The 12,625-nt window shown below is 41.6% G+C and overlaps 1 protein-coding gene across 1 annotated transcript in view; it reads right to left on the bottom strand.

The window, feature by feature from the left end:
- The window catches only part of LOC149445617 (mucin-2-like), a 207,833-nt gene that overhangs the window by 126,489 nt on the left and 68,719 nt on the right, over nt 1-12,625 (bottom strand). The window contains exons 12-13 of the mRNA XM_089653503.1: nt 10,256-10,325; nt 4,159-4,296 (exon numbers count right to left, since the gene is read on the bottom strand). Of these exons, the coding sequence (XP_089509629.1) occupies nt 4,159-4,296; nt 10,256-10,325 (208 nt within the window). The remainder of the gene's footprint in view (nt 1-4,158; nt 4,297-10,255; nt 10,326-12,625) is intronic.

Raw genomic sequence — 12,625 nt, 5'->3', positions numbered from 1 at the left:
ACATAAACATTAAGAGACGTTTAAAGGCAGAAGAAAAAACCCACTGCAGCCAAGTCCAGGAGCAGCAGTGTTTTGGCAGAAAAAAATGCTTCAGTGTTAATTTTAGTGAACAGGAAAAACTATTATGGTGGTCAATGAAACAAATTATTGCCCAAGTGCTGGATATGCCTAAATGTGTTTACACTTGCCAAGCATTTTTTCTGCCAAATTGATGCTGCCAGAGAGAAAAGCATTTAGGAAAGATGGGCAAACACCCTGTGTGCACAGGGCTGAACAAAAAATGACTAAATACTAAAAAAAGACTAAAAACTGGAATTGCTAATGAGGGCATTTGACACATTGATACTTTTGATTTAAAGAAAAAAAGTTTCACTTTTACTTTACTGATTTACTTTGTTAGGCTAGAGTTACAGGGGTAACTTGCAATTGAACTACCTAAAAATTAATCCAAACAATAAATCATTCAATCTAATGTGATTTATCACTATTTTGTTCATTTGTGTTAATATTAAGGAAGCATGTCTCTTTGAAAGTGTTTTTTCTGTTTTAATTTCTGAAGGAATTGACTATATGCCACTTACAGCTGCCCCTGGGAATATGGTAACTTGCCATTATTGACCTCTCTTTCTAAAATTTCTGCCTGATTATAATATTGACCTTACAGTTTACCCCCTTAATGCCTGAAGGTAAAACAGTTTTGCAACTTTGACATGTGTTAGTGAACATCCTTTCACACGGTGTTCCGTTTGTTTCACCAGTTCAGTTAGGTTTTTCAAAGAAAAAAGATTCATTTGACATCAGTTATATGCCCATTTTTCATCAGTTTTATATCAGTTTTCATATAAGTTTTTTATATACACCACCAATACGAAAATAGATGCAAAAAAGTATCCATTTACATCTGTTTTTCGTCAGTTAACCACTTCCCTTATATACGGCCGGATGGTGGCAGTGCAGGGGTGGGTGGCCGTTTGTAAAAGGCCTCCCCACCCCCTGCTAGTGCACGCTCCCTGGGAGTATGCAGCACCGCGATCCAGTATCCTGCAGACACAGTGGAACACCGATTGTCGTACGGTCCCGATCATGTGATCACTGATTGGCCAATCAGTGATCACATACAGAGTAGTAAGCAAGATGTCACTTCTGACATCATTGCTTACTACGTAAATCTGTGAATGATCACAGAGGTCACATGGTACAAGGCTATTCACAACAGCCTTGTACCATGTGACAAGCTGTGACCAATCACAGCTCACACAGTATTTCTCAATGTCTGCAAGAATGCAGCCAGAGAGAAGGAGAAATGATTGCTTTTACAGCCTTTATGGGTGTAAAAGCAATCAGTGTAAAAAAAAAAAAAATCTTCATCACCCCCCACAAGTAGTACAGTGTCACCATGGTGACACTGTACTGCTAGGGTGACATAAATAATAATATAAAAATTAAAAAAAAAATTAAAAAAAAAATTATAATTTTTAGTTATAAACTAATTTGGGTAATTTTTTTTACTAAAAAGATAAGTGAATACATTGTGGCCAAGATTTATGAAGACAGATTATTTATTTGCAAAATTTTATAAGAAAAACACTTTTTTTCAAAATGTTTGGACATTTTCATTTATATAGCAAACAAAATAAAAATCCCAGTGGTGAATAAATACCACAAAAATAAAGCTTTATCTGTCTCAAAAAAATGCTAAAAAAATTCATATGGCTACAGTCTTGCATGACCGCGCAATTGTCATTCAAAACGTGATAGCACTGAAAGCTGAAAATTGGCCTGGACAGGAAGGGGGTAAAAGTGTCCAGACTTGAAATGGTTAAGTTTTTTAACGGAACAAAAATAGGGCTTTGATTCGTTTAAAAAAATGGATGTTGACAGATGCAGATGTAAATGTATGGAAACGGACGATCATCCATTTACATCCATTTTTCCAGAAAAACACATTGATGTCTGTATTTCATCCATGAAAGGATAGGTGAAAAACAGACAAAACATCAGAACATCAGTTGCAACTATTTAGAATATCCAGGTCAATTATGCCTTATTTTTTCAGTATAAATTGAGACTTCATTTGATGGTTATTGGTAATAGTATCTCTAATCAAAGAAAAACTGGCCCAAAATAAAAAAAAAACTACAACTTTTTAAAAAAATGTAGTTGTATATGTCTTGCCATTACCATGACCTACCACTAAAAACCCCTAAATAAATTCTTCCACATCTGATGTTTGCAGCAACACCCTCATGTTGTAAAGTACTGTTCAATCTGTTGGTGCTATATACATGTAAACTGTATAATAATAATAATAACACCATATACACTCACCGGCCACTTTATTAGGTACACCTTGCTGGTACCAGGTTGGACCCCCTTTTGCCTTCAGAACTTCTTTAAAGTGGAAGTAAACCCACTTTTGTATCTTTTACCTTCAGCTCAAGTCTTAAAGTCTAAAGCCTAATGCTTGTAATAAAGCTTACCTGTAGGTAAAATGAATATCTCCTAAATGTGCATCGTTTATAAGATATTGACTCTTTTGACAGGCGGAGCATGCACTCTGAAGGAGCGTCATACCCGTACCATTCCTTCAGGGCACTGTGCATGGGAGTGACGTCATCGTGGGCCGGCCAGTCAGATGGCCAGAGCTCGCAAACCTGGAAGGAAGACCGGGAGAAGATGGAAGCCTCTGCAATGGTGACAGCACGCTGCTGGAGGGCTTTGGTTTAAGGTAAGTCCTTCATAATGTGCTGGTATGCGATGCATACTAGCACATTATGACACTACCTTTCAAGGATTTTTTTTTTGTTTTCAAGCTGCTCTTTGCTACCGCTTTAATCCTTCATAGCATAGATTCAACAAGGTGTTGGATACATTCCTCAGAGAATTTGGTCCATACTGACATGAGTTACTGTTACCTTTCTATCATCTCGAACCAATCTGCTCATTCTCTGACCTCTGACATCAACAAGGCATTTTCGTCCAAACAACTGCCTCTTGCTGGTTATTTTCTCTTTTACGGACCATTCTCTGTAAACCCTAGAGATGGTTGTGCATGAAAATCCCAGTAGATCAGATTTTGAAATACTCAGACCAGCCCTCTGGCACCAACAACTATGCCATATTCAAAGTCACCTAAATCCCCTTTCTCCCCCATTCTGATGCTCAGTTTGACCTTCATCAAGTCATTTTCACCACATCTAGATGCCTAAATGCATTGAATTGCTGCTATGTGATTGGCTGATTAGCAATTTGTGTTACCAAGCAATTGAACCTATTAAAGTGGCTGGGGAGTGTATACCTTTTTCTCCATTCAGAAGGAGAAAGAGTACAAGGGGTGGTTTTCATTGAGTGATCACTGTGATAGCTAATCCGAATCTTTCACAGTGGTCACATGATCAAGAGTTGGTCCACCCAGTTCCTGAACAAGACCCAGAGCTATTGGTGACAGCTGAGTCTCCGTGCTAAGAATGCAATATAGAGCACGCTTCCAGCACAAATGCCAGTGCACATATATACGATACTTGTTCTTTTGAAGATGAGTCACATTTAAAAAAGTAGAAAATAAAAAACAAAGAACAAAAAAAAAACAATGTCTTTTTAAATGACTTTGAAATGCTTTGTATCAGAATAATAATTTTAGTGTCATTTTATATAGGAAAAACTGATGGAATAAAATGTATACCTTTATGTCCAGTAACATTATATCACTGAAGAAGAATGTTTTTCATGTTTTGTTAGTTTTTTGTTTATGGATTGCTAAAAAGGTAAATTATTTTTTCAAGACAATATCACCAAAAAAAGCCCGGAGTAGAAAGCTCTGAATTAACTTAGCGGTGGTTTGTGTCAGCGCTTACACAGGGCTCAGTTCTCCTCACTTCATCTATATGATCAAGTTTGGTCCTGATGATTAGCCACTTAGGCACCATACACTGAAAAGTGGAAGGAATGGAAGAATATCTTATGCTACCCTATATCTGGAAGTAATGGGCCCCATGACTTTGGTAGGAGGACAGGGTGCCAGGGAAGCATGGCATGGAAATTAGTAACAGGAAAGGTGGGCTATACTGGTTCTTTGCTTAGAATAACCATGGCAACAGGTTTTATTTTAAATAATATTTGTGTATTGTTAATATTTTCACTGCAAGGATTGTTGATTACCACACATTTTCGCCTTGTAAGCTGGGTCAATAATAATATACAGTTGCATGACTGGCATGAGCTGCACCTCCAAGTAGATGCCCAAGTTGGTGTACACAACCATGTAGAATGAGGATGCCCAATTAATGTGGACTCCAGCTGCATAAAAAGAGAAATCACGTTTTCACAAGGTTGATTTTAAAAGTATTAATTGGAAACTGTCATCACTTATACAAAGGCATACAGTGAATTATGCATGAGATTGTGAAGTTTACTCAGAAAAGAAGACACAGCCTCTTGTCTATATCTGCTCCAAATAACAAAGCTAATGTGCTTGGTGTGCCCTTCTCCGTTTATTTTCTAGAATTACATTGTTGTATTATGTCTTGTAGTCAGCTAAGAACATACAGTTGCAAGAAAAAGTATGTGAACCCCTTGGGATTACGTGGAGTTTTGCATGAATTGGGCATAAAATGTGCTCTGAACGTCATCTAAGTCACAACAATAGAAGAACACAGTCTGCTGAACATAATACTACACAAACATTAGATGTTGCCATGGTTTAATTGCACATAACATGTAAACATTCACAGTGCAGGGAGGAAAAAGTATGTGAGGCCCTAGCTTAATGACTTCTCCCAGAGCTAATTGGAGCCAGGAGTGAGCCAACCTTGACTCCAATCAGTGTGATGATATTGGATGTGTTGCTGACAGCTGTCCTGCCCTTAAAAAACACACACCTGTTTTGGGTTTACTGGTTTCAAGAAGCACTGTCTGATGTGAACCATGCCTCGCAGAAAAGAGCTCTCAGAAGACCTACCATCAAGAATTGTTTACTTGCATGAAGCTGGAAAGGGTTACAAAAGTATCTCCAAAAGCCTTGATGTTCATGTGTCCACGGTAAGACAGACTGTCTACAAATGGAGAAAGTTTAGCACTGTTGCTACTCTCCCTAGGCGTGGTCGTCCTGTAAAAATGACTGCAAGAGCACAGCGCAGTATGCTGCATGAGGTAAAGAAGAATCCCAGAGTGTCAGCTAAAGACCTACAGAAATCTCTGGCACATGCTAACATTTTTGTTGACACATCTACAATAAGGAAAACATTAAACAAGAATGGAGTACATGGGAGGACACCACGGAGGAAGCCATTGCTGTCCAAAAAGAATATTGCAGCACGTTTGAAGTTTGCAAAAGAGCACCTGGATGTTCCACAGCACTACTGGCAAAATATACTGTGGACAGATGAAACCAAGATTGAGTTGTTTGGGAAGAACACACAACACTATGTGTGGAGAAAAAAAGGCACAGCACACCAACATCAAAACCTCATCCCCACTGTGAAACATGGCGGAGGGAGCATCATGGTTTGGGGCTGCTTTGCTGCCTCAGGGCCTGGACGGATTGTTGTCATTGATGGGAAAATGAATTCCAGATTTTATCAAGACATTTTGCAGGAAAACGTACGACCATCTGTCCGCCAACTGAAGCTCCGCAGAGGATGGGTGATGTAACAGGACAATGACCCAAAGCATACAAGTAATTCAACAAAACAATGGCTGCAACAGCACAGAATACACCTTCTGGAGTGGCCCAGTCAGAGTCCTGACCTCAACCCCATTGAAATGCTGTGGCATGACCTTAAGAGAGCGATTCAGACCAGACATCCCAAGAATATTGCTACACTGAAACAGTTTTGTGAAGAGGAGTGGTCCAAAATGACTCCAGATCGTTGTGCAGGTCTGATCTGCAACTACAGGAAACGTTTGGTTGAGGTTATTGCTGCCAAAGGAGGGTCAACCAGTTATTAAGTCCAAAGGTTCACATACTTTTTCCTCCCTGCACTGTGAATTTTTACATGTTATGTGCAATTAAACCATGGTAACATCTAATGTTTGTGTAGTATTATGTTCAGCAGACTATGTTCTTCTATTGTTGTGACTTAGATGACGTTCAGAGCACATTTTATGCCCAATTCATGCAAAACTCCACGTAATCCCAAGGGGTTCACATACTTTTTCTTGCAACTGTACACTATACTGCTAAAAGTATTGGGACACCCCTCCAAATCATTGGATTCAGGTGTTCCAATCACCTCCATGACCACAGGTGTATAAAATCAAGCACCTAGGCATGCAGACTGCTTCTACAAATTTGTGAAAGAATGGGTCGCTCTCAGGAGCTCATTGAATTCAAGTGTGGTACCGTGATAGATTGCCACCTGTGCAATAAGTCCATCTGTGAAATTTCCTTGCTACTAAATATTCCATGGTCAGCTGCTAGTGGTCTTATAACAAAGTGGAAGCAACTGGGAACAACAGCAACTCAGTAAAATGACAGAGTGGGGTCAGCGCATGCTGAAGCCCACAGTGTGCAGAAGTTTCCAACTGTCTGCAGAGTCAATAACTAAAGACCTCCAAACTTTATGTGGCCTTCAGATTAGCACAACAACAGTGCATAAAGAGCTTCATGGAATGGGTTTCCATGGCTGAGCAGCTGCATTCCAACCTTACATCCAACATACGTTGGATGCAATAGTGTAAAACATGCCGCCACTGGACTCTAGCGTAGTGAAGAAGTGTTTTCTGAAGTGACGAATCGTGCTTCTGTGTCTGGCAATCTGATGGACGTGTCTGGCTTTGGCAGTTGCAAGGAGAATGGTATTTGTCTGACTGCATTGTGCCAAGTGTAAAGTTTGGTGGAGCGGGGTTTAGGGTGTGGAGTTTTTTTTCAGGGGTTGGGCTTGGCACCTTTGTTCCAGTAAAGGGAACTCTTAAGGCATCAGTATACCAAGACATTTTGGACAAATTTATGCTTCCAACTGTGTGAGAACAGTTTGGGGATGGTCCCTTCCTGTTCCAGCATGACTGCACACCAGTGCACAAAGCAAGGTCCATAAAGACATGGATGCGTGAGTTTGGGGTGGAGGAACTTGACTGGCCTGCACAGAGTCCTGACCTCAACCCAAAAGAACACCTTTGTGATGAATTAGAGCAAAAACTGCGAGCCAGGCCTTCCCGTTCGACAACAGTGCCTGACCTCACAAATGAGCTTTTGGAAGAATGGTCAAACATTTCCATAGACACACTCCTAAACCTTGTGGACAGCCTTCCCTGAAGAGTTGAAGCTATTATAGCTGCAAAGGGTGGACCAACTCAATATTGAACCCTACGGGCTAAAACTGGGATGCCATTAAAGTTCATGTGCGTGTAAAGGCAGGCGACCCAATACTTTTGGCGATATAGTGTAGCCGAAAGCCATTCTCAGCTTTGGCCGAAGAGCAGCAGCATGCAATTGGATGCAGCTGCTGTTCATCTCATAAATGCCTTTCCTCAAAAAAGTGACAGATGTTGGGGGGTGTGCCACAGGGTCACCCACAAAGCAAATTTAATCCGGTTTACCAGGAACATGTGGAAATTGCTCATTGCACAGTATATACAGCTTTAAATCATATACAGTATCAGCATTTTCAAACCTTTCCAACACAGAGTAACCCTTGAAATAACTTTCCGGTTTTAGAGAACCCCTGCTAAAAATGACTATATCTAAAACTCATGATACATTAGTATGATGGGCAGTGAGAAGAATGCTCCTTACACTTGAGGTCATTGGGAATAATTACCATCCTATAGATAGCTAAAAAGATCAATGGTGTGAGTGGGAACATATCTGAGAGGCAGAAATTGCTCAAGACCTCTGGAGGAACCCTGGTTGAGAAACACTGGTATATAGGTCTACTGAATGTCATCAAGACCTGTTAAATAAATGTAAAATTGTAATCTGAAGTTCTGGCTCCACTTATAATATATATACAGGGCTTTTTTTGGCGGAACTTGCACCTCCCCCGGGGAGCAGAACTTTTTATTACAGTTGGTTTAATGCTGCCACCATCCTGAGTGAGCTGTCAGCTGCATAAGCCGACACAGCTGCAGCCTTATGAATGGAAGGCAGAGTGATATGCCTCTCTCTGTCAAGGTTTGCCGTGGCGCGTAGGTCTGCGCATGCGCAGATTGCCAAGACACACTAACACGCGGGAGCTAGGACCTGGGTGCCCGCGGCGGCAGTTGCGGCTGCGCATGTGCACTTGCGCACAGGGGCGCGCGCTTGTCACCAATGACAGCGCAGGGCGCTCTATTTAAAACCGGCTCCTGCAATGCTCAAGTGCCATATGGTCTTACTCCTGTTATCCCGTGTATCCTGAGAGATGGCTTGTTGCCGACCCGGCCTGACCCTGATCCGTTCACCGTCTCCTGCACTGATCCCTGGCTTGTCTGACCATTCTTCTGTTTGCTCCTGAACATATTGACCTCCTGTTACTGAACCTGGCCTGTGACCCGTTTATCCTTCTGCCTGCCGCTCTGTACCGTTCTGCCTCCACCATTACTGACCCGGCCTGTCTGACTACGCTTAGTTCATCTCTTCACATCAGGCTCTCACCCGCTACATGCCACTGGCAAGTACCTCTACCACAGCTGGTTGTACCCAGGGACGTGACCTGGTCTCGACCTGCTCCGAGTCCATCCCCACCATCAGGGGCTCTGGTGAACAAGCAGGTTGGGGCTTAGATTCTGCGCCTTGGGGAATTCCGGCCTGTGGGGCGCTAGAGGCTTCTGTCAGTCGGTCCATGCCACTCTTTGTAGCAGACCGGATGTTCCTTTTTTGGTGCCAGTGGCAGCTGTGAGGAAGAGCTGCCATGTGGTGTCCTATCCTGTCCTGAGACTCCTGACTGATCACTGCCTGACTGAAACTAAGTACATTGTTTTTGGCAATTGTTTAATTGTCAGTGTTGCTGCTGGATGAATATAGGGGCTGTCTGGATGTCTGTAAATGCTGCTGCAAGGATATTGGGATGTCTAATAATGCTGCCTGGATATGGGAATTGTCTCTTGCTGGATATGGGAACTGTCTCTTTCTGGATATGGGGACTGTCTCTTGCTGGATATGGGGACTGTCTCTTGCTGGATATGGGGCTGTCTCTTGCTGGATATGAGGACTGTCTCTTGCTGGATATGGGGCTGTCTCTTGCTGGATATGGGGCTGTCTCTTGCTGGATATAAGGACTGTCTCTTGCTTGATATGGGGTTGTCTCTTGCTTGATATGGGGTTGTCTCTTGCTTGATATGGGGACAGCCTCTTGCTGAATACTGGGGACTGTCTCTTGCTGGATACGGGTCTGTCTTCTTGCTGGTTATATGAACTGTCTCTGGATGGACAGGGGAACTGTCTCTTGCTGGATATGGGGACTATTTCTTGCTGGATATTGGGACTGTCTCTTGCTGGATATGGGGCTGTTTCTTGCTGAATATGGGGACAGTCTCTTCCAGGATATTTTAGCTGTCTTTCACTGGATAATGGGGATGTATCTTCCTGGATATTGGAGCTTTCTCTTGCTAGATTTTCGGGCTGTCACTTGTTGCATGAGGGGATATTTGTAAGTGTCTCTGAGCTTACTTTGGTAAGCTGGATATTTGCTGGATATTGCTGGATATTTCTAATGTTTTGTACATTTTACTGCATTGCTTATTGTTAACAAATTCCATACAGATTATCTTGTATATCACCCCAAATTATACTTGGTTCCCTGTTCTCTAAAGTGGGTGGTGCAAGGAGGTATGTAGGGGTGGAGGCAGAGGGTGGTCCTAGGAGGTGGGTAGCGGGCGTAGACAGGAGTGACCTAGGGGATGGGGGTGAGTTCCTGCACTCTTTCTCTGAGAAAAAAGCCATATAATATATATATATATATATATACACATATACATACACTATATTGTTTTCTTTTTAATAGCACTCTACTACAAATGTTGGTGGGTTTTGCATTCAAATAGAATTTCCAGTAAGGGGAAGTATGACATTCTAGTGAAGACCTTTGTCCTACACTATGTTGCAGGATGGCAGTATCAAGGCCTATTCAATGGCTGTCATCCTTATCCTTCCTTCCCTGTTTAATGATTTACTGACCGACAACAAGTATCTGCCTGCCGGAGTCCCCACACCTGATATGCACATGCGTGTTCCAAGTCTGTGATTCAGCAAGTAATGAAGGAAAGATTTGTATGACAGCTTTGCAGATCCTTCAAGACTAAATTGCATCTTATAAAATAGATGTGCAAGTCTGAATACCTTTAACCATGGCTGCCTCTTCATAGGTTACATGAGGAAAATCAGTGTTGTCATAACTGATTTCAAATACCTGAAAAAAACATTTTTACATATAAGCAATTTAGTTCTATGATTAATACTTCCTAATGTCTCCTCATTTCTCTTGAACACAGTCATATTTGAACTACAGACAAATGTTTAAAGTGGATCGCCAGCTGAACATTTTATTTCTGCTGGGAGTGGGGAAGGGGTAGATCCTCTGTCGTTGCTTCATTGCTGTCTGGTTCCTTTTTAACCTCATTGTTCATCTTAGTGACTGTTGTAACTGGAGTGAAAGTGATATCAATCCAAAATTATAGAGGGGAAGTCTTGACACTTATTCTAGAACAAGAAATTTTCCCCATGAATGTATTGGGACTTTTTAGGCAACATACACAAATCTATATAAACAAAAAAATTATTAGATCAACATGTACAAACAGCTAAAATCAACATATAAAGGAGGTTCCAGTACAGTTCTGTGCTGAAAAATGCAGCTTATTTTTTTCTGCAACTAGTGCACACTGGAACTGCAAGCACCAATGTGAACTATGACATTGACAACCATATAACCCACTTTCTGTGCATTTTAGATGCAGAAAAAAAGCAACTGAAATGCATGTAGTGTGAACTGGCCCTTAGCTCTGGTGCAGTTTTGATGCAGTATGTTCCAGTATGGTTCTGTGCAGAAAGAATGCAGCAGGCAGTATGTTCTACTTTTTTTTCTGCAGAGGAAACTGGCTGGAACTGACTGCGCTGGTGTGAACTAGGGCCATTGGAATACATGGAAAACACTGTGCATGCATTTTTGATGCAGAAAAACAGCACACTGGACTGCATCTAGTGTGAACTGGAACATAACAAATTGCATCAAAACTGCACCAGAACTGCGTGTGGTGTGAACTGTAAGCATAAACGTATCCGGAATGCATCCAGACTGCATTTTTGTAGTGTGAACTGGCACTAAAGGAGAACTATCATTACATTTTGTTTTATTTTATTTAACTTCCTAGGGGACCTGGTGACTAAAGCACACTGTGTAACCATGCTGCTTAGAAACTAAGGGATGGATTTGAAGCGGACCAGGAGCTATATGCACTGAACAACAGTAAAAAAATAGGGCACATTACTGCATTCATTCAGAAAATGCAAAGCATTCTTTGAATAGGCCCCCCCATGCTGAGCAGCCAACCTCCTGTGTTCATAATGGATCAGGCCGGCCACTCGGCAAGAGGAATCAAGCTAATAGGAATCAAGTAGCAGTGTTTAGTTCAGTGATTTCAAGCTTCCTAGGACGTCAGCTAGGTATGGTATATACTTTATATAGTTACATCGGTCCATTATTCCATTATCATGCATGGAATTATTCTTTAAAAGTTTTTGAAGTAAGCCTATAACGTCATAACTATAAAATCATATATAATATAAATATAGTAAAGCGAGCGCTCCTTCAGTATGAATCTATAAATAGATAAATAAGCAGCTAAAGCACTAGAGGAGATCACAACCGCCTCACATCTAAATAGTAAATAAATAAAAGTGCAGCGCTAAAAGATGTCAGACAAATATTCGTTCTTAAAAAGTTTGTTTAAAAAGTTTGTGCAGTATTCCACTTTGCAATATATTCGTGCAAAATATCAAATGGCTGTAATGACAATCAGATGGTGGACACAGGTGTGAGAAATCCAGTGAAAATGACAGAAATGCGCACTCACCGACCGCGCATAGGAAATGCGCATATGTGTATTAAATCCGCAGGTATCATATTCCCTCAGGAAGGGGTGTCATCAAGCGATGGTCTGCTGGATTCAGAGGACCTCCTCAGGATCAGGGTAAATCAACCAGGTGAAGACTCCCTCCTCTGGGTGTAGTGTGCACTGAAGGCTGTGTCTGCTGGTCTAGTAACCCCTCAGTAAGGGGCAAAAGATGGGAGAATACCCATAGTGTAGTATTGTCAAATTTTATTAATAGCAAACTGAGTAAGGACAGGTCAACAATAATACTGGCAAGAGCCAGAAAATACAAAGGTAAAAAATGTGAGTACTGACCTAAAGTAAAATGCCCGCCAGACCTCCTCCTGGTCTGGATGGCAATGAGGGGTCCAGAGGAGGTCTGGCGGCCATTTTACTTTAGGTCAGTACTCACATTTTTTACCTTTGTATTTTCTGGCTCTTGCCAGTATTATTGCTGAAAATTACTAGACCAGCAGACACAGCCTTCAGTACACACTACACCCAGAGGAGGGAGCCTTCACCTGGTTGATTTACCCTGATCCTGAGGAGGTCCTCTGAATCCAGCAGCCCATCGCTTGATGACACCCCTTCCTGAGGGAATATGATAACTGCGGATTTA

Source organism: Staurois parvus, unplaced genomic scaffold, assembly GCF_062004578.1.
Source record: "Staurois parvus isolate SC_StPar_1 unplaced genomic scaffold, SC_StPar_1.0 ptg000715l, whole genome shotgun sequence".
NCBI classification, from domain to species: domain Eukaryota; kingdom Metazoa; phylum Chordata; class Amphibia; order Anura; family Ranidae; genus Staurois; species Staurois parvus.
This window is presented reverse-complemented; position numbering and strand designations above follow the sequence as displayed.